The sequence below is a fragment of the Oncorhynchus tshawytscha genome, linkage group LG18 (genome assembly GCF_018296145.1).
Source record: "Oncorhynchus tshawytscha isolate Ot180627B linkage group LG18, Otsh_v2.0, whole genome shotgun sequence".
Taxonomy (NCBI): domain Eukaryota; kingdom Metazoa; phylum Chordata; class Actinopteri; order Salmoniformes; family Salmonidae; genus Oncorhynchus; species Oncorhynchus tshawytscha.
The window spans coordinates 38,060,188-38,080,476 of NC_056446.1; the positions used below are offsets into that span (position 1 = coordinate 38,060,188).

At 47.2% G+C, this 20,289-nt stretch overlaps 1 protein-coding gene across 1 annotated transcript in view; it reads left to right on the forward strand.

Moving 5' to 3' along the window:
* Nucleotides 1–20,289, forward strand: part of LOC121839994 (sushi domain-containing protein 6-like) — a 91,687-nt gene that overhangs the window by 27,534 nt on the left and 43,864 nt on the right. The window contains exon 2 of the mRNA XM_042301006.1: nt 8,391–8,556. Within this exon, the coding sequence (XP_042156940.1) occupies nt 8,430–8,556 (127 nt within the window). The 5' untranslated portion in view covers nt 8,391–8,429. The remainder of the gene's footprint in view (nt 1–8,390; nt 8,557–20,289) is intronic.

A 20,289-nucleotide genomic window follows, 5' to 3' on the forward strand; every position in this document is an offset into this window, starting at 1 on the left:
TCTCTCTGTCCCGCTCTCTGTCTCTCTCTCTCTCTGTCCCGCTGTGTCTCTCTCTCTGTCCCGCTGTCTCTCTCTCTCTGTCCCGCTGTGTCTCTCTCTGTCCCGCTGTCTCTCTCTCTCTCTGTCCCGCTGTCTCTCTCTCTCTGTCCCGCTGTGTCTCTCTCTCTGTCCCGCTGTCTCTCTCTCTCTGTCCCGCTGTCTCTCTCTCTCTCTGTCCCGCTGTGTCTCTCTCTCTCTCCCGCTGTCTCTCTCTCTCTCTCTCTCTCTCTGTCCCGCTGTCTCTCTCTCTCTCTGTCCCGCTGTGTCTCTCTCTCTCTCTCTGTCCCGCTGTCTCTCTCTCTCTCTCTGTCCCGCTGTGTCTCTCTCTCTGTCCCGCTGTCTCTCTCTGTCCCGCTGTCTCTCTCTCTCTCTCTGTCCCGCTGTGTCTCTCTCTCTCTGTCCCTGTCTCTCTCTCTCTCTCTCTGTCCCGCTGTGTGTCTCTCTCTCTCTCTCTCTCTGTCCCGCTGTCTCTCTCTCTCTCTCTCTGTCCCGCTGTGTGTCTCTCTCTCTCTGTCCCGCTGTCTCTCTCTGTCCCGCTGTCTCTCTCTCTCTCTCTGTCCCGCTGTGTGTCTCTCTCTCTCTGTCCCGCTGTCTCTCTCTGTCCCGCTGTCTCTCTCTCTCTCTCTGTCCCGCTGTGTGTCTCTCTCTCTCTGTCCCGCTGTCTCTCTCTCTCTCTGTCCCGCTGTGTGTCTCTCTCTCTCTGTCCCTGTGCTGTCTCTCTCTGTCCCGCTCTCTCTCTCTCTCTCTCTCTCTGTCCCGCTGTGTGTCTCTCTCTCTCTGTCCCGCTGTGTGTCTCTCTCTCTCTCTCTCTCTGTCCCTGCTGTGTGTCTCTCTCTCTCTGTCCCGCTGTGTGTCTCTCTCTCTCTGTCCCGCTGTCTCTCTCTCTCTCTGTCCCGCTGTGTGTCTCTCTCTCTCTGTCCCGCTGTGTCTCTCTGTCTCTCTGTCTCTGTCTCTCTGTCTCTCTCTCTCTCTCTCTCTCTCTCTCTCTCTCGCTGTCTCTCTCTCTCTTGCTCTCTCTTGCCCCCCCTCAGCTCCAATGTCTGTGTTCTTGTTTTACTGTCGAGTCTTTCCCCCCTTTCTTTTTTCTTGACATATTTCTCGTCCGTCCCAGTAGATTAACTAGCATATTAATATAGCAGATTATATTTCCCGGTTCCTCCACAGGTCTGTTTTTGTTTTTAGTGTGACAGCAGCAGTGTGAGCAGACCACAGCAGAGATCAGAGGAAGTTTTCAAGCTGATGGTGATGAAACTGATGCGTTCTGTAATGGGAGAGCTAATGTAACGATACGTAGGCCTCTGTCTGAACCCTCTGTCTGTCTCTGATACTGTCAGAGTGTAAACAGGACTCTCTCGCTCTCTCTGACTCTCTCAATTCAGTTTACTTTATTGACATTGACAATGGAAGTGTTTTCCTTTCAAAGTAAACAGATATAAGAACGATGGCCAAAGACAGGAATATACCAGACTGTTTGTAATGAAGTGATAACAGTGATGTTGGTACTCATATTAACAGCAGTTACAACACAGAATATGCTAATATGAATAATCAACACTTTCACCAACTATGCATCTTAAAGTTTATTTTCATCATTTAGGCTTTATAATTCTTTAATGTTTAATTTTTTTATTTTTAGGAGCATTTTCTGTCAAATAGATCTCTTCCTGGGGGCATAATGACCCCAGGCTGCCATCTCTGGGCTGCCAGGTTTGCCTGTAAGGACCAGTCTCTATGGCCAGACCGTGCTCAGGGGCGGCAGGGTAGCCTAGTGGTTAGAGCATTGGACTAGTAACCGAAAGGTTGCAAGTTCATATCCCCGAGCCTACAAGGTACAAATCTGTCGTTCTGCCCCTGAACAAATCAAATGTATTTGTCACATACACATGGTTAGCAGATGTTAATGCGAGTGTAGCGAAATGCTTGTGCTTCTAGTTCCGACAATGCAGTAATAACCAACGAGTAATCTAGCCTAACAATCCCACTACTACCTTATACACACAAGTGTAAAGGGATAAGAATATGTACATAAAGATATATGAATGAGTGATGGTACAGAACGTCATAGGCAAGATACAGTGGACATATGAGATGAGTAATGTAGGGTATGTAAACAGTTAACCTAGGCCGTCATTGTAAATAAGAATTTGTTCTTAACTGACTTGCCTAGTTAAATAAAGGTAAAATAAATAAAACATAGAAAACCACTATCAGTCATAGTGGTCTAGCTCCTTGTACACTCTGTTTTAGAGCCAAATAGCATGTATTTTTATTTGTCATGGTTTCATTCTAATAGGTGATATATTTTATCTTTTTTTTTTGCTTAGTGATAATTTGGCCAGATTTTTCTGAGTTGTCCTGAGGCTTTGGTCCTGTCTACACTTCACACTCACATGTGGCTTCTGCTATCAGAATACGAAGATTGCATTGAAAAGAAGGGTCTAGACTCTAGAGGTCGACCGATTAATCGGAATGGCCGATTTTTAATTAGGGCCGATTTTCACGTCTTCACAACAATCGGAAATCTGTATTTTTGGATGCCGATTTGGCCGATTTTAATAAAATATAAATATAAAAACAACTACAACCTTTATTTAACTCGGCAAGTCAGTTAAGAACAAACACGTTCTTATTCTTACTGCCTTGTTCAGGGGAACAGTGGGTTAACTGTCTTGTTCAGGGGAACAGTGGGTTAACTGCCTTGTTCAGGGGAACGGTGGGTTAACTGCCTTGTTCAGGGGAACGGTGGGTCAACTGCCTTGTTCAGGGGAACGGTGGGTCAACTGCCTTGCTCAGGGGAACGGTGGGTCAACTGCCTTGTTCAGGGGAACGGTGGGTTAACTGCCTTGTTCAGGGGAACGGTGGGTTAACTGCCTTGTTCAGGGAACGGTGGGTTAACTGCCTTGTTCAGGGAACGGTGGGTTAACTGCCTTGTTCAGGGGAACGGTGGGTTAACTGCCTTGTTCAGGGGAACGGTGGGTTAACTGCCTTGTTCAGGGAACGGTGGGTTAACTGCCTTGTTCAGGGGAACGGTGGGTTAACTGCCTTGTTCAGGGGAACGGTGGGTTAACTGCCTTGTTCAGGGAACGGTGGGTTAACTGCCTTGTTCAGGGAACGGTGGGTTAACTGCCTTGTTCAGGGGAACGGTGGGTTAACTGCCTTGTTCAGGGAACGGTGGGTTAACTGCCTTGTTCAGGGGAACGGTGGGTTAACTGCCTTGTTCAGGGGAACGGTGGGTTAACTGCCTTGTCCAGGGGAACGGTGGGTTAACTGCCTTGTCCAGGGAACGGTGGGTTAACTGCCTTGTCCAGGGGAACGGTGGGTTAACTGCCTTGTCCAGGGGAACGGTGGGTTAACTGCCTTGTCCAGGGAACGGTGGGTTAACTGCCTTGTCCAGGGGAACGGTGGGTTAACTGCCTTGTCCAGGGGAACGGTGGGTTAACTGCCTTGTCCAGGGAACGGTGGGTTAACTGCCTTGTCAGGGAACGGTGGGTTAACTGCCTTGTTCAGGGAACGGTGGGTTAACTGCCTTGTTCAGGGGAACGGTGGGTTAACTGCCTTGTTCAGGGGAACGGTGGGTTAACTGCCTTGTTCAGGGGAACGGTGGGTTAACTGCCTTGTTCAGGGAACGGTGGGTTAACTGCCTTGTTCAGGGGAACGGTGGGTTAACTGCCTTGTTCAGGGAACGGTGGGTTAACTGCCTTGTTCAGGGAACGGTGGGTTAACTGCCTTGTTCAGGGGGAACGGTGGGTTAACTGCCTTGTTCAGGGGAACGGTGGGTTAACTGCCTTGTTCAGGGAACGGTGGGTTAACTGCCTTGTTCAGGGGAACGGTGGGTTAACTGCCTTGTTCAGGGGAACGGTGGGTTAACTGCCTTGTTCAGGGGAACGGTGGGTTAACTGCCTTGTTCAGGGAACGGTGGGTTAACTGCCTTGTTCAGGGAACGGTGGGTTAACTGCCTTGTTCAGGGGAACGGTGGGTTAACTGCCTTGTTCAGGGAACGGTGGGTTAACTGCCTTGTTCAGGGGAACGGTGGGTTAACTGCCTTGTTCAGGGAACGGTGGGTTAACTGCCTTGTTCAGGGGAACGGTGGGTTAACTGCCTTGTTCAGGGAACGGTGGGTTAACTGCCTTGTTCAGGGAACGGTGGGTTAACTGCCTTGTTCAGGGAACGGTGGGTTAACCGCCTTGTTCAGGGAACGGTGGGTTAACCGCCTTGTTCAGGGAACGGTGGGTTAACCGCCTTGTTCAGGGAACGGTGGGTTAACCGCCTTGTTCAGGGGAACGGTGGGTTAACCGCCTTGTTCAGGAACGGTGGGTTAACCGCCTTGTTCAGGGGGAACGGTGGGTTAACCGCCTTGTTCAGGGAACGGTGGGTTAACCGCCTTGTTCAGGGGAACGGTGGGTTAACCGCCTTGCTCAGGGGAACGGTGGGTTAACCGCCTTGCTCAGCGGGAACGGTGGGTTAACCGCCTTGCTCAGGGGAACGGTGGGTTAACCGCCTTGCTCATGGGGAACGGTGGGTTAACCGCCTTGCTCAGGGGAACGGTGGGTTAACCGCCTTGCTCAGGGAACGGTGGGTTAACCGCCTTGCTCAGGGAACGGTGGGTTAACTGCCTTGTTCAGGGGAACGGTGGGTTAACTGCCTTGTTCAGGGGAACGGTGGGTTAACTGCCTTGTTCAGGGGCAGAACAACAGATTTTTACCTTGTCCGCTCGGGGATTCAATCTTGCAACCTTACATTTAACTACGAATGCAGTAAGAAGCCACGGTAAGTTGCTAGCTAGCAATAAACTTATCTTATAAAAAACAATCAATCAATCATAATCACTAGTTAACTACACATGATTGATGATATTACTAGTTTATCTAGCGTGTTGCATATAGTCGTTGCAACGCTGGGGGATGATTTAACAAAAGCGCATTTGCGAAAAAAGCACAATTGTTGGACGACTGTACCTAACCATAAACATCAATGCCTTTCTTAAAATCAATACACAGAAGTATACATTTTTAAACCTGCATATTTAGCTAAAAGAAATCCAGGTTAGCAGGCAATATTAACCAGGTGAAATTGTGTCACTTCTCTTGCACGCAGAGTCAGGGTATATGCAACAGTTTGGGCCTCCTGGCTCATTGCGAACTAATTTGCCAGAATTTTACGTAATTATGACATACCATTGAAGGTTGTGCAATTTAACAGGAGTATTTAGACTTATGGATGCCACCCGTTAGATAAAATACGGAACGGTTCTGTATTTCACTGAAAGAATAAACGTTTTGTTTTCAAAATGATAGTTTCCGGATTTGACCATATTATTGATCTAAGGGTCATATTTCTGTGTGTTATTATGTTATAACTAAGTCTATGATTTGATAGAGCAGTCTGACTGAGCGGTGGTAGGCAGCAGCAGGCTTGTAAGCATTCATTCAAACAGCACTTTCATGTGTTTTGCCAGCAGCTCTTCGCTGTGCTTCAAGCATTGCGCTGTTTATGACTTCAAGCCTATCAACTTCCGAGATTAGGCTGGTGTAACCGATGTGAAATGGCGAGCTAGTTAGCGCGCGCTAATAGCGTTTCAAACGTCACTCGCTCTGAGACTTGGAGTGGTTGTTTCCCTTCCTCTGCATGGGTAACGCTGCTTCGATGGTGGCTGTTGTCGTTGTGTTGCTGGTTCGAGCCCAGGGAGGAGCGAGGAGAGGGACGGAAGCTATACTGTTACACTGGCAATACTAAAGTGCCTAATAGAACATCCAATAGCAAAGGTTAATGAAATACAAATGGTATAGAGAGAAATAGTCCTATAATTCCTATAACTACAACCTAATACTTCTCACCTGGGAATATTGAAGACTCATGTTAAAAGGAACCACCAGCTTTCATATGTTCTCATGTTCTGAGCAAGGAACTGAAACGTTAGCTTTCTTACATGGCAAATATTGCACTTTTAATTAATGTATTATTTAAACCAAATTGAACATGTTTCATTATTTATTTGAGGCTAAATTGATTTTTATTGATGTATTATATTAAGTTAAAATAAGTGTTTTTGTAATTGTCATTATTGCAAATAAATAAATAAAAATCGGTTGATTAATCGTTATCGGCTTTTTTTGGTCCTCCAATAATCGGTATCGGCGTTGAAAAATCATTATCGGTCGACCTCTAGTCTAGACGCACAAACCAGCCAATCAAAATGTCAGAGACTCCAGCCACCCAGGTCATAGACTGTTCTCTCTGCTACCGTACGACAAGTGGTACCGGAGCACCAAGTCTAGGACCAAGAGGCTCCTTAACAGCTTCTACCCCCCAGCCATTAGACTGCTGAACAGTTAATAAAATCACCACCGTACAATTTACATTGCCCCCCCCTTTGTTTTTACACTGCTGCTACTCGCTGTTTATTATCTATGCATAGTCACTTCACCCCCACCTACATGCACAAATTACCTCAACTAACTTGTACCCCCCACACTGACTCGGTACCGGTACCCCCCCACACTGACTCGGTACCGGTACCCCTGTATATAGCCTTGTTATTGTTATTTTATTGTGTTACTTTTTATCATTTAATTTTTTATTTTAGTTTATTTGGTAAATATTTTCTTAACTCTTCTTGAACTGCACTGTTGGTAAAGGGCTTGTCAGTAAACATTTCACTGTAAAGTCTACACTGTTGGTAAAGGGCTGGTCAGTAAACATTTCACTGTAAAGTCTACACTGTTGGTAAAGGGCGGGTCAGTAAACATTTCACAGTAAAGTCTACACTGTTGGTAAAGGGCTTGTCAGTAAACATTTCACAGTAAGGTCTACACTGTTGGTAAAGGGCTTGTCAGTAAACATTTCACGGTAAAGACTACACTGTTGGTAAAGGGCTTGTCAGTAAACATTTCACGGTAAAGTCTGCACTGTTGGTAAAGGGCTTGTCAGTAAACATTTCACGGTAAAGACTACACTGTTGGTAAAGGGCTTGTCAGTAAACATTTCACTGTAAAGTCTACCCTGTTGGTAAAGGGCTTGTCAGTAAACATTTCACTGTAAAGTATACCCTGTTGGTAAAGGGCTTGTCAGTAAACATTTCACTGTAAAGTCTACACTGTTGGTAAAGGGCTTGTCAGTAAACATTTCACTGTAAAGTCTACACTGTTGGTAAAGGGCTTGTCAGTAAACATTTCACTGTCAAGTCTACACTGTTGGTAAAGGGCTTGTCAGTAAACATTTCACTGTAAAGTCTACACTGTTGGTAAAGGGCTGGTCAGTAAACATTTCACTGTAAAGTCTACACTTGTTGTATTCGGCGCGTGTGACTAATAAAGTTTGATTTTAATTTGACAAGTGGTTATGTGGTCTGATTGTGTTCAGATCGGACCACTTCAGGAGGTGATGTGTTGTCTTCTCCACCGCCTGGGCGCTTTTCTGGCTACCGGAAGCACATTGGGCGACGTCATCAGCACTCCCACAAGTTTCCAGAAAATGTGTTTTTTTGGGGGGACCGAGAGAAACCTTTTTCATTATAACAGTGGAGGAAATGCATTCCTAGCGTGGGAGGAGCGAGTTATGAGATCCCTTTAGCGTTGTTTGCTGGCTAGTTCGTTACAGTAGTTAGCTACATCAGTTGTTGTGTGACCATATTTAGCCTTTTCCACCGTTTTTAGGATGCATAACTGGCATTTGAATGTCGTGCAGGAAAAGAGATTCTGGACACTGTAGACATGGTAGCCCACTCAGGGTATGTTGCAGCGGTCTTTAGGCACTGCAGTTTAGTGCTTGAGGCGTCACTACAGAAACCCTGGTTCGAATCCAGGCTGTATCACAACCGGCCGTGATTGGGAGTCCAATAGGGCGGCGCACAATAGTCCCAGCGTCGTCCGGGTTTGGTCGGTGTAGGCCGTCATTGTAAATAAGTATTTGTTCTTAACTGACTTACCTAGATAAATAAAATACATTTTTAAGTGTAGATGCATGACTCGTTCAGAGCGCCCTATGTTCAGAGCGCCCTATGTTCAGAGCGCCCTATGTTCAGAGCGCCCTATGTTCAGACTACTAAAGCTGCATGAACTGAAATCTAGACACAGCCTTGGTTGGGTGGTAGAAGTTAGTGAATTGAGCCTCGGGACCAGCTGGCTGAGGGGACTCGTCTCTATGGTCACCTCTTGGCATCTCTCTCTCTCTCCTCCTGAGGAGATTAGTAATCCAACTGAAATGTGTTTTGGAGAGTTCAGACTGCAGAGTAAATCCTCTCTCTCTGCCTCTGTTTCTCTCACGTTCTCTCTCTGTTATGTAATCGTTGCTGTATGTTGATACTGTACTAATTTGTCTCTTCCCCACCCCCACCCCACCGCACCGCCCTGCAGGTTAAGGCTTAGAGGACTGTAGAGTTTCCAGGGGAAAAGATGAGTGATGGAATGGTATTGTGTGAGAAGAGAGCCCTGGCCTCCTCTTCCTCTCCAGTCCACAGGCTGGCTACGTCTGCAATCCTCTTCCTCCTCCTCTCCCTGCTCCCCCACGGACACGCATCAGGTAAGAGACAGCGCCACCCAAAGAAATACCCACACCGGCGCAGCACAGACACACCGGCGCAGCACACACACACGCTGGCGCAGCACACACACACGCTGGCGCAGCACAGACACACACGCTGGCGCAGCACAGACACACACGCTGGCGCAGCACAGACACACACGCTGGCGCAGCACAGACACACACGCTGGCGCAGCACAGACACACACGCTGGCGCAGCACAGACACGCACGCTGGCGCAGCACAGACACACGCACGCTGGCGCAGCACAGACACACACGCTGGCGCAGCACAGACACACACGCTGGCGCAGCACAGACACACACGCTGGCGCAGCACAGGCACACACGCTGGCGCAGCACAGACACACGCTGGCGCAGCACAGACACACACGCTGGCGCAGCACAGACACACCGGCGCAGCACAGACACACACGCCGGCGCAGCACAGACACACACGCTGGCGCAGCACACACACGCTGGCGCAGCACAGACACACTGACGCAGCACAGACACACACGCTGGCGCAGCAAAGACACACTGATGCAGCACAGACACACTGATGCAGCACAGACACACTGATGCAGCACAGACACACTGACGCAGCACAGACACACACGCTGGTGCAGCACAGACACACTGATGCAGCACAGGCACACTGACGCAGCACAGACACACTGACGCAGCACAGACACACTGATGCAGCACAGACACACTGACGCAGCACAGACACACTGACGCAGCACAGACACACTGACGCAGCACAGACGCACTGACGCAGCACAGACACACTGACGCAGCACAGACACACTGACGCAGCACAGACACACTGACGCAGCACAGACACACTGACGCAGCACAGACACACTGACGCAGCACAGACACACTGACGCAGCACAGACACACTGACGCAGCACAGACACACTGACGCAGAACAGACACACTGACGCAGCACAGACACACTGACGCAGCACAGACACACTGGCGCAGCACAGACACACTGACGCAGCACAGACACACTGACGCAGCACAGACACACTGACGCAGCACAGACACACACGTTGGCGCAGCAAAGACACACCGATACAGACACACACACTGATGCAGCGCAGACACACTGATGCAGCGCAGACACACTGATGCAGCGCAGACACACTGACGCAGCGCAGACACACTGACGCAGCGCAGACACACTGACGCAGCACAGACACACTGGCGCAGCACAGACACACTGGCGCAGCACAGACACACTGGCGCAGCACAGACACACTGACGCAGCACAGACACACTGGCGCATTAAATCATGTTTTTAAGTATTGAAATGCTCAGTAAGACAGCGCAACGGAAAAGTATAAACTTTTACAATACACCTCCCTTCCAATAACACATTTGTCAACATTTCAGCAGTTATGGTCTCCCCTCCTTATAAATGCTGACACAGACACACTGACGCAGCACAGACGCACTGACGCAGCACAGACGCACTGACGCAGCACAGACACACTGAGGCAGCACAGACGCACTGACGCAGCACAGACACACTGACGCAGCATACCCATTCATGCGTGGAGTCTTTGTACCCCTCCCTCGGTTTTTCCTTTCTCTCGTCTTCGTTGCTCCAGAAGGTCGTTGCTGCGTTGCTCCTCACCCTGCACAAAAACACACTCCACACAGATTGCTTGAGAGCCTTGCTAGATGTCCTCACCGAAGCAGGCAGATGTCTGTGTGTAGAGGGGTGTGGTGTGATGCAGTGGCCCCAGGGATGTTTTTTTCAGAGCTCTAATTGATTTCCCTTTTTAATGTGACATCTGAAAATAGTTCCCCTCCTACCCCTCTGTACCTCTGTGTGTGTGTGTGTGTGTGTGAGGGCTGGCACAATTATAATCATGTTCCAGACGGTTATGGATGAAGACCGTCATTATAAATTCTTAACAACGTGATGAAACAAGCAAGGTGTTGTAGCAACAGAGTCTTCGGTGGGGGACAGTAGATTGACATAGGCTAGTGATGTTGATGTTGTTTACTTGTCTTGTTGTCTAGTGATGTTGTTACTTGTCTTGTTGGCTAGTGATGTTGTTTTACTTGTCTTGTTGGCTAGTGATGTTGTTTTACTTGTCTTGCTGGCTAGTGATGTTGTTTACTTGTCTTGTTGGCTAGTGATGTTGTTTTACTTGTCTTGCTGGCTAGTGATGTTGTTTTACTTGTCTTGTTGGCTAGTGATGTTGTTTGCTGTTGCTTACTTGTCTTGTTGGCTGGTGATGTTGCTGTTTTACTAGTCTTGTTGGCTGGCGATGATGCTGTTGGTTACTAGTCTTGTTGGCTGGCGATGTTGCTGTTGGTTACTAGTCTTGTTGGCTGGCGATGTTGCTGTTGGTTACTAGTCTTGTTGGCTGGCGATGTTGCTGTTGGTTACTCATCTTGTTGGCTAGTGATGTTGTGTTACTCATCTTGTTGGCTAGTGATGTTGTTTACTTGTCTTGTTGGCTAGTGATGTTGATGTTGTTTACTTGTCTTGTTGGCTAGTGATGTTGATGTTGTTTACTTGTCTTGTTGGCTAGTGATGTTGTGTTACTTGTCTTGTTGGCTAGTGATGTTTTTACTTGTCTTGTTGGCTAGTGATGTTGTTTTTACTTGTCTTGTTGGCTAGTGATGTTGCTAGTGATGTTGTTTTACTTGTCTTGTTGGCTAGTGATGTTGTTTTACTTGTCTTGTTGGCTAGTGATGTTGTTTTACTTGTCTTGCTGGCTAGTGATGTTGTTTTACTTGTCTTGTTGGCTAGTGATGTTGTTTTACTTGTCTTGCTGGCTAGTGATGTTGTTTTACTTGTCTTGTTGGCTAGTGATGTTGCTGTTGCTTACTTGTCTTGTTGGCTAGTGATGCTGTTTTACTTGTCTTGTTGGCTGGCGATGATGCTGTTTTACTTGTCTTGTTGGCTAGTGATGCTGTTTTACTTGTCTTGCTGACTAGTGATGTGCTGTTTTACTTGTCTTGTTGGCTAGTGATGTTGCTGTTGTTTACTTGTCTTGTTGGATGTTGCTGTTGGTTACTTGTCTTGTTGGCTAGTGATGTTGTGTTACTTGTCTTGTTGGCTAGTGATGTTTTTACTTGTCTTGTTGGCTAGTGATGTTGATGTTGTTTACTTGTCTTGTTGGCTAGTGATGTTGTTACTTGTCTTGTTGGCTAGTGATGTTGTTTTACTTGTCTTGTTGGCTAGTGATGTTGTTTTACTTGTCTTGTTGGCTAGTGATGTTGTTTTACTTGTCTTGTTGGCTAGTGATGTTGTTTTACTTGTCTTGCTGGCTAGTGATGTTGTTTTACTTGTCTTGTTGGCTAGTGATGTTGTTTTACTTGTCTTGCTGGCTAGTGATGTTGTTTTACTTGTCTTGCTGGCTAGCGATGTTGCTGTTGCTTACTCGTCTTGTTGGCTGGCGATGTTGCTGTTGGTTACTAGTCTTGTTGGCTGGCGATGATGCTGTTGGTTACTAGTCTTGTTGGCTGGCGATGATGCTGTTGGTTACTAGTCTTGTTGGCTGGCGATGTTGCTGTTGGTTACTAGTCTTGTTGGCTGGCGATGTTGCTGTTGGTTACTAGTCTTGTTGGCTGGCGATGTTGCTGTTGGTTACTAGTCTTGTTGGCTAGTGATGTTGTGTTACTTGTCTTGTTGGCTAGTGATGTTGTGTTACTTGTCTTGTTGGCTAGTGATGTTGATGTTGTTTACTTGTCTTGTTGGCTAGTGATGTTGTTACTTGTCTTGTTGGCTAGTGATGTTGTTTTACTTGTCTTGTTGGCTAGTGATGTTGTTTTACTTGTCTTGTTGGCTAGTGATGTTGTTTTACTTGTCTTGTTGGCTAGTGATGTTGTTTTACTTGTCTTGCTGGCTAGTGATGTTGTTTTACTTGTCTTGTTGGCTAGTGATGTTGTTTTACTTGTCTTGCTGGCTAGTGATGTTGTTTTACTTGTCTTGCTGGCTAGCGATGTTGCTGTTGCTTACTCGTCTTGTTGGCTGGCGATGTTGCTGTTGGTTACTAGTCTTGTTGGCTGGCGATGATGCTGTTGGTTACTAGTCTTGTTGGCTGGCTGATGCTGTTGGTTACTAGTCTTGTTGGCTGGCGATGTTGCTGTTGGTTACTAGTCTTGTTGGCTGGCGATGTTGCTGTTGGTTACTAGTCTTGTTGGCTGGCGATGTTGCTGTTGGTTACTCGTCTTGTTGGCTGGCGATGTTGCTGTTGGTTACTCATCTTGTTGGCTAGTGATGTTGTGTTACTTGTCTTGTTGCCTAGTGATGTTGTTTTACTTGTCTTGTTGGCTAGTGATGTTGTTTTACTTGTCTTGTTGGCTGACGATGTTGCTGTTGGTTACTCGTCTTGTTGGCTGGCGATGTTGCTGTTGGTTACTCGTCTTGTTGGTTACTCGTCTTGTTGGCTGACGATGTTGCTGTTGGTTACTCGTCTTGTTGGCTGGCGATGTTGCTGTTGGTTACTTGTCTTGTTGGCTGATGTTGCTGTTGGTTACTCGTCTTGTTGGCTGATGTTGCTGTTGGTTACTCGTCTTGTTGGCTGATGTTGCTGTTGGTTACTCGTCTTGTTGGCTGATGATGTTGCTGTTGGTTACTCGTCTTGTTGGCTGATGAAAAGTAAGTGTTGGACAGTTGTTCTAACGTCTTCAAATGACACATTGGAATTCAGTAAGAAGGGGACCTCACATCATTCCATCCTCAACATTAATGTTCTGTTAAGATGAATTACCATAATGTGATTTCTGTCATTCTGAACATCGTGGCTGGACGTCCTAGTCAGGTTAGGAACCCAATGCATATGGGCCCGGTAAATGTCCGTTAAATTTAAAATGCAGCTGGTCAAATGTCTGGGACCGCATTCTCCTAACTGTGTGTGCCTCTGCCAATGTCACGGCCCATATATTCCCACCAGATAAACAGATCACAGAGATGGCATACCTGGCAGAAACATTATTATTATTATTATTATTATTATTAGCTTTACAGGCCCATGTTTATTTGATATCTCTCATCCTCTGGTCTAAGGCTGGATTGGTCTCATTTACCATTTTAGTCTGTGACTTAGTCTGAATTATTTTCCTCTGTCCTTGTTTCCTATTTAATTCCTCTCAAAGCTCATTGAAAGAGGAGGTCAGAGGGAGGTACCTTAAATCATTCCTTTTCCAATGAGCTTTGGGAGGAACTGAGGAAACCAGTACGAAGGTAGCAAGGATTTGATGTTTAGAAACGTCCCAAGCCTTCATTTCCTCCCCTCTAGCCATCTCACCATGTACACCCCCCTTCATAACACCTTATTCCCACAGGGCACATCACATACAGGAGTCAGAGGATTAGTCTGGTGGAGGGTTTCATGAATATCAAATTCCATTACTCTTGACAGGCTTATTCCAGCCACAGGAAAAAACAAAGTCACGGCAGGGGAATAGAGATGAATAGCGAGCAGAAATGTAGACCTATTCGTCGGGCATATTTAGACTTGTTGTGTCAAACAGGCTTCAAAGAAACTTGCCAAACAGGCGTCACCGGAACATTGAAGACACAGGATGTGAAAACGGATGTAGAATAGAGGTCGACCGATTTTTATGATTTTTCAAAGCCGATACCGATTATTGGAGGACCCCAAAAAAAAAAAACGATACCGATCAATCGGTCGAATTAATTTTTTTTTTGTTTGTTTGTTGTTGTTTTGTTTTTTTGTAATAATGACCATCACAACAATACTGAATGAACACTTATTTTAACTTAATATAATAAATACATAAATAAAATCAATTTAACCTCAAGTAAATAATGAAACATGTTCAATTTGGTTTAAATAATGTAAAAACAAAGTGTTGGAGAAGAAAGTAAAAGTGCAATATGTGCCATGTAAGAAAGCTAACGTTTCAGTTCCTTGCTCAGAACATGAGAACATATGAAAGCTGGTGGTTCCTTTTAACATGAGTCTTCAATATTCCCAGGTAAGAAGTTTTAGGTTGTAGTTATTATTGAAATGATATGACTATTTCCCTCTATACCATTTGTATTTCATTAACCTTTGACTATTGGATGTTCTTATAGGCACTTTAGTATTGCCAGTGTAACAGTATAGCTTCCGTCCCTCTCCTCGCTCCTCCCTGGGCTCGAACCAGCAACACAACGACAATTAGCGCGCGCTAACGAGCTAGCCATTTCACTTCGGTTACACGAGCCTCATCTCGGGAGTTGATAGGCTTGAAGTCATAAACCGCGCAGTGCTTGACGCACAACGAAGAGCTGCTTGCCAAATGCACGAAAGTGCTGTTTGAATGTTTACGCGCCTGCTTCTGCCTACCACCGCTCAGTCAGATACTTAGATACTTGTATGCTTGTATGCTCAGTCAGATTATATGCAACACAGGACACGCTAGATAATATCTAGTAATATCATCAACCATGTGTAGTTAACTAGTGATTATGATTGATTGTTTTTTATAAGATAAGTTTAATGCTAGCTAGCAACTTACCTTGGCTTACTGCATTCGCGTAACAGGCAGTCTCCTTGTGGAGTGCAACGAGCGAGAGGCAGGTCGTTGGACTAGTTAACTGTAAGGTTGCAAGATTGGATCCCCCGAGCTGACAAGGTGAAAATCTGTTGTTCTGCCCCTGAACGAGGCAGTTAACCCACCGTTCCTAGGCCGTCATTGAAAATAAGAATGTGTTCTTATCTGACTTGCCTGGTTAAATAAAGGTTAAATAAAGGTCTAAAATAAAAAACGGCAAATCGGCGCCCAAAAAATACCGATTTCCGATTGTTATGAAAACTTGAAATCGGCCCTAATTAATAGTCCATTCCGATTAATCGGTCGACCTCTAGTATAGAGAGGTTGAACTCGCATGCCTCTACGCTACAGTATGTTATTCTGTAACACACACACACACCAAGGGGAAGCAGCTGTCTCTAGACAGCTGTGTAGTTCCAGAGAATGTGATCTCAGAGAGACGGTCAACATGGAGAATAAATTATAAGTTGTTAGTTCATTGTAGTCAGTTACGATAAGCTCTCACTCTCTCTCTCCCTCTGGACACATCTACATCTCTGCTCTGATTCAGTCTCTTGACTTTTCTAGTGGTATAGCATTTACCAGATGGTTAGGACTAAATCTCTCACTGATTCCGAGGAAAGGCTGGGCAGGAAGTGAACAGTGGGGGCTAAAAGTCACTCTCACACAGACCAGGTCCCGGTTTCCCAAAAGAAAGATACGGCTAAGTTAATCACTAGAACCACAGGATCCTATTGTTCCAAGAGGATCTTAGCATGATGCTTTTGGGAAACCAAGTGTGTGTGTGGGTTTTTTTTTTTTCTGTGAGAAAGGGGAAATGGCTCACCTCTGGTCCAGAACAAACTAAAGGGAAGAGAGGAGTGGAGGATAGTGAATATGATGTTAGGGATGTGGAGGAGGACAGGATGTGGAGGAGGACAGTGGATATGATGTTAGGGATGTGGAGAGGACAGGATGTGGAGGAGGACAGTGGATATGATGTTAGGGATGTGGAGGAGGACAGTGGATATGATGTTAGGGATGTGGAGAGGACAGGATGTGGAGGAGGACAGTGGATATGATGCTAGCGATGTGGAGGACAGTGGATATGATGTTAGGGATGTGGAGGAGGACAGGATGTGGAGGAGGACAGTGGATATGATGCTAGTGATGTGGAGGAGGACAGTGGATGTTAGGGATGTGGAGAGGACAGGATGACAGTGGATATGATGTTAGGGATGTGGAGAGGACAGGATGTGGAGGAGGACAGTGGATATGATGTTAGGATGTGGAGGGAGGACAGGATGTGGAGGATGATGTTAGGGATGTGGAGGAGGACAGGATATGATAGGTTAGGTGGAGGAGGACAGTGGATATGATGCTAGGGATGTGGAGGAGGACAGTGGACATGATGCTAGGGTTAGGGATGTGGAGAAGGACAGTGGACATGATGCTAGGGTTAGGGATGACCTGGGATGTGGAGGAGGACAGTGGACATGATGCTAGGGTTAGGGATGTGGAGGAGGACAGTGGATATGATGCTAGGGTTAGGGATGAACTGGGATGTGGAGGAGGACAGTGGATATGATGTTAGGGATGTGGAGGACAGTGGACATGATGTTAGGGATGTGGAGGAGGACAGTGGACATGATGTTAGGGATGTGGAGGAGGACAGTAGATATGATGTTAGGGATGTGGAGGAGGACAGTGGACATGATGTTAGGGATGTGGAGGAGGACAGTGGACATGATGTTAGGGTTAGGGATGTACTGGGATGTAGAGGAGGACAGTGGACATGATGCTAGGGTTAGGATGAACTGGGATGTGGAGGAGGACAGTGGATATGATCCTAGGGTTAGGGATGTACTGGGATGTGGAGGAGGACAGTGGACATGATGCTAGGGTTAGGGATGTACTGGGATGTGGAGGAGGACAGTGGACATGATGCTAGGGTTAGGGATGTACTGGGATGTGGAGGAGGACAGTGGACATGATGCTAGGGTTAGGGATGAACTGGGATGTGGAGGAGGACAGTGGATATGATGTTAGGGATGCCAGGAGTTGGGAGGACAGTGGATATGATGCTAGGGTTAGGGATGTACTGGGATGTGGAGGAGGACAGTGGACATGATGCTAGGGTTAGGGATGTACTGGGATGTGGAGGAGGACAGTGGACATGATGCTAGGGTTAGGGATGTACTGGGATGTGGAGGAGGACAGTGGATATGATGTTAGGGATGTGGAGAAGGACAGTGGACATGATGCTAGGGTTAGGGATGTACTGGGATGTGGAGGAGGATAGTGGATATGATGCTAGGGTTAGGGATGTGGAGGACAGTGGACATGATGCTAGGGTTAGGGGGATGTGGAGGACAGTGGACATGATGCTAGGGTTAGGGATGTGGAGGAGGACAGTGGACATGATGCTAGGGTTAGGGATGTGGGGAGGACATGATGCTAGGGTTAGGGATGTGGAGGAGGACAGTGGACATGATGCTAGGGTTAGGGATGTACTGGGATGTGGAGGAGGACAGTGGACATGATGCTAGAGTTAGGGATGTACTGGGATGTGGAGGGCAGTGGACATGATGCTAGGGTTAGGGATGTACTGGGATGTGGAGGAGGACAGTGGATATGATGCTAGGGTTAGGGATGAACTGGGATGTGGAGGAGGACAGTGGATATGATATTAGGGTTAGGGATGTGGAGGAGGACAGTGGACATGATGTTAGGGTTAGGGATGTACTGGGATGTGGAGGACAGTGGACATGATGCTAGGGTTAGGGATGTACTGGGATGTGGAGGAGGACAGTGGATATGATGTTAGGGTTAGGGATGTGGAGGAGGACAGTGGATATGATGCTAGGGTTAGGGATGAACTGGGATGTGGAGGAGGACAGTGGATATGATGCTAGGGTTAGGGATGTACTGGGATGTGGAGGAGGACAGTGGATATGATGTTAGGGTTAGGGATGTGGAGGAGGACAGTGGATATGATGCTAGGGTTAGGGATGAATTGGGATGTGGAGGAGGACAGTGGATATGATGCTAGGGTTAGGGATGAACTGGGATGTGGAGGAGGACAGTGGATATGATGCTAGGGTTAGGGATGTACTGGGATGTGGAGGAGGACAGTGGATATGATGTTAGGGTTAGGGATGTGGAGGAGGACAGTGGATATGATGCTAGGGTTAGGGATGAATTGGGATGTGGAGGAGGACAGTGGATATGATGCTAGGGTTAGGGATGAATTGGGATGTGGAGGAGGACAGTGGATATGATGCTAGGGTTAGGGGATGAACTGGGATGTGGAGGAGGACAGTGGATATGATGCTAGGGTTAGGGATGTGGAGGAGGACAGTGGATATGATGCTAGGGTTAGGGATGAACTGGGATGTGGAGGAGGACAGTGGATATGATGCTAGGGTTAGGGATGTACTGGGATGTGGAGGAGGACAGTGGATATGATGCTAGGGTTAGGGATGAACTGGGATGTGGAGGAGGACAGTGGATATGATGCTAGGGTTAGGGATGAACTGGGATGTGGAGGAGGACAGTGGATATGATGCTAGGGTTAGGGATGAACTGGGATGTGGAGGAGGACAGTGGATATGATGTTAGGGTTAGGGATGTGGAGGAGGACAGTGGATATGATGCTAGGGTTAGGGATGTACTGGGATGTGGAGGAGGACAGTGGATGATGATAGGGTTAGGGATGTGGAGGACAGTGGAGGACAGTGGATATGATGCTAGGGTTAGGGATGTACTGGGATGTGGAGGAGGACAGTGGACATGATGCTAGGGTTAGGGATGTACTGGGATGTGGAGGAGGACAGTGGATATGATGCTAGGGTTAGGGATGTACTGGGATGTGGAGGAGGACAGTGGATATGATGCTAGGGTTAGGGATGTGGAGGAGGACAGTGGATATGATGCTAGGGTTAGGGATGTGGAGGAGGACAGTGGATATGATGCTAGGGTTAGGAATGTACTGGGATGTGGAGGAGGACAGTGGATATGATGCTAGGGTTAGGGATGTACTGGGATGTGGAGGAGGACAGTGGATATGATGCTAGGGTTAGGGATGTGGAGGAGGAGGATGGACAGTGGATATGATGCTAGGGTTAGGGATGTACTGGGATGTGGAGGAGGACAGTAGATATGATGCTAGGGTTAGGGATGTGGAGGAGGACAGTGGATATGATGCTAGGGTTAGGGATGTGGAGGAGGACAGTGGATATGATGCTAGGGTTAGGGATGAACTGGGATGTGGAGGAGGACAGTGGATATGATGCTAGGGTTAGGGATGTGGAGGAGGACAGTGGATATGATGCTAGGGTTAGGGATGTGGAGGAGGACAGTGGATATGATGCTAGGGTTAGGGATGTGGAGGAGGACAGTGGATATGATGCTAGGGTTAGGGATGTGGAGGAGGACAGTGGATATGATGCTAGGGTTAGGGATGTGGAGGAGGACAGTGGATATGATGCTAGGGTTAGGGATGTGGAGGAGGACAGTGGATATGATGCTAGGGTTAGGGATGTGGAGGAGGACAGTGGATATGATGCTAGGGGGTTAGGGATGTGGAGGAGGACAGTGGATATGATGCTAGGGTTAGGGATGTGGAGGAGGACAGTGGATATGATGCTAGGGTTAGGGATGTGGAGGAGGACAGTGGATATGATGCTAGGGTTAGGGATGAGGACAGTGGATATGATGCTAGGGTTAGGGATGTGGAGGAGGACAGTGGATATGATGCTAGGGTTAGGGATGTGGAGGAGGACAGTGGATATGATGCTAGGGTTAGGGATGTGGAGGAGGACAGTGGATATGATGCTAGGGTTAGGGATGATACTAGGGTTAGGGATGGAGGACAGTGGATATGATGCTAGGGTTAGGGATGTGGAGGAGGACAGTGGATATGATGCTAGGGTTAGGGATGTGGAGGAGGACAGTGGATATGATGCTAGGGTTAGGGATGTGGAGGAGGACAGTGGATATGATGCTAGGGTTAGGGATGTGGAGGAGGACAGTGGATATGATGCTAGGGTTAGGGATGTGGAGGAGGACAGTGGATATGATGCTAGGGTTAGGGATGTGGAGGAGGACAGTGGATATGATGCTAGGGTTAGGGATGTGGAGGAGGACAGTGGATATGATGCTAGGGTTAGGGATGTGGAGGAGGACAGTGGATATGATGCTAGGGTTAGGGATGTGG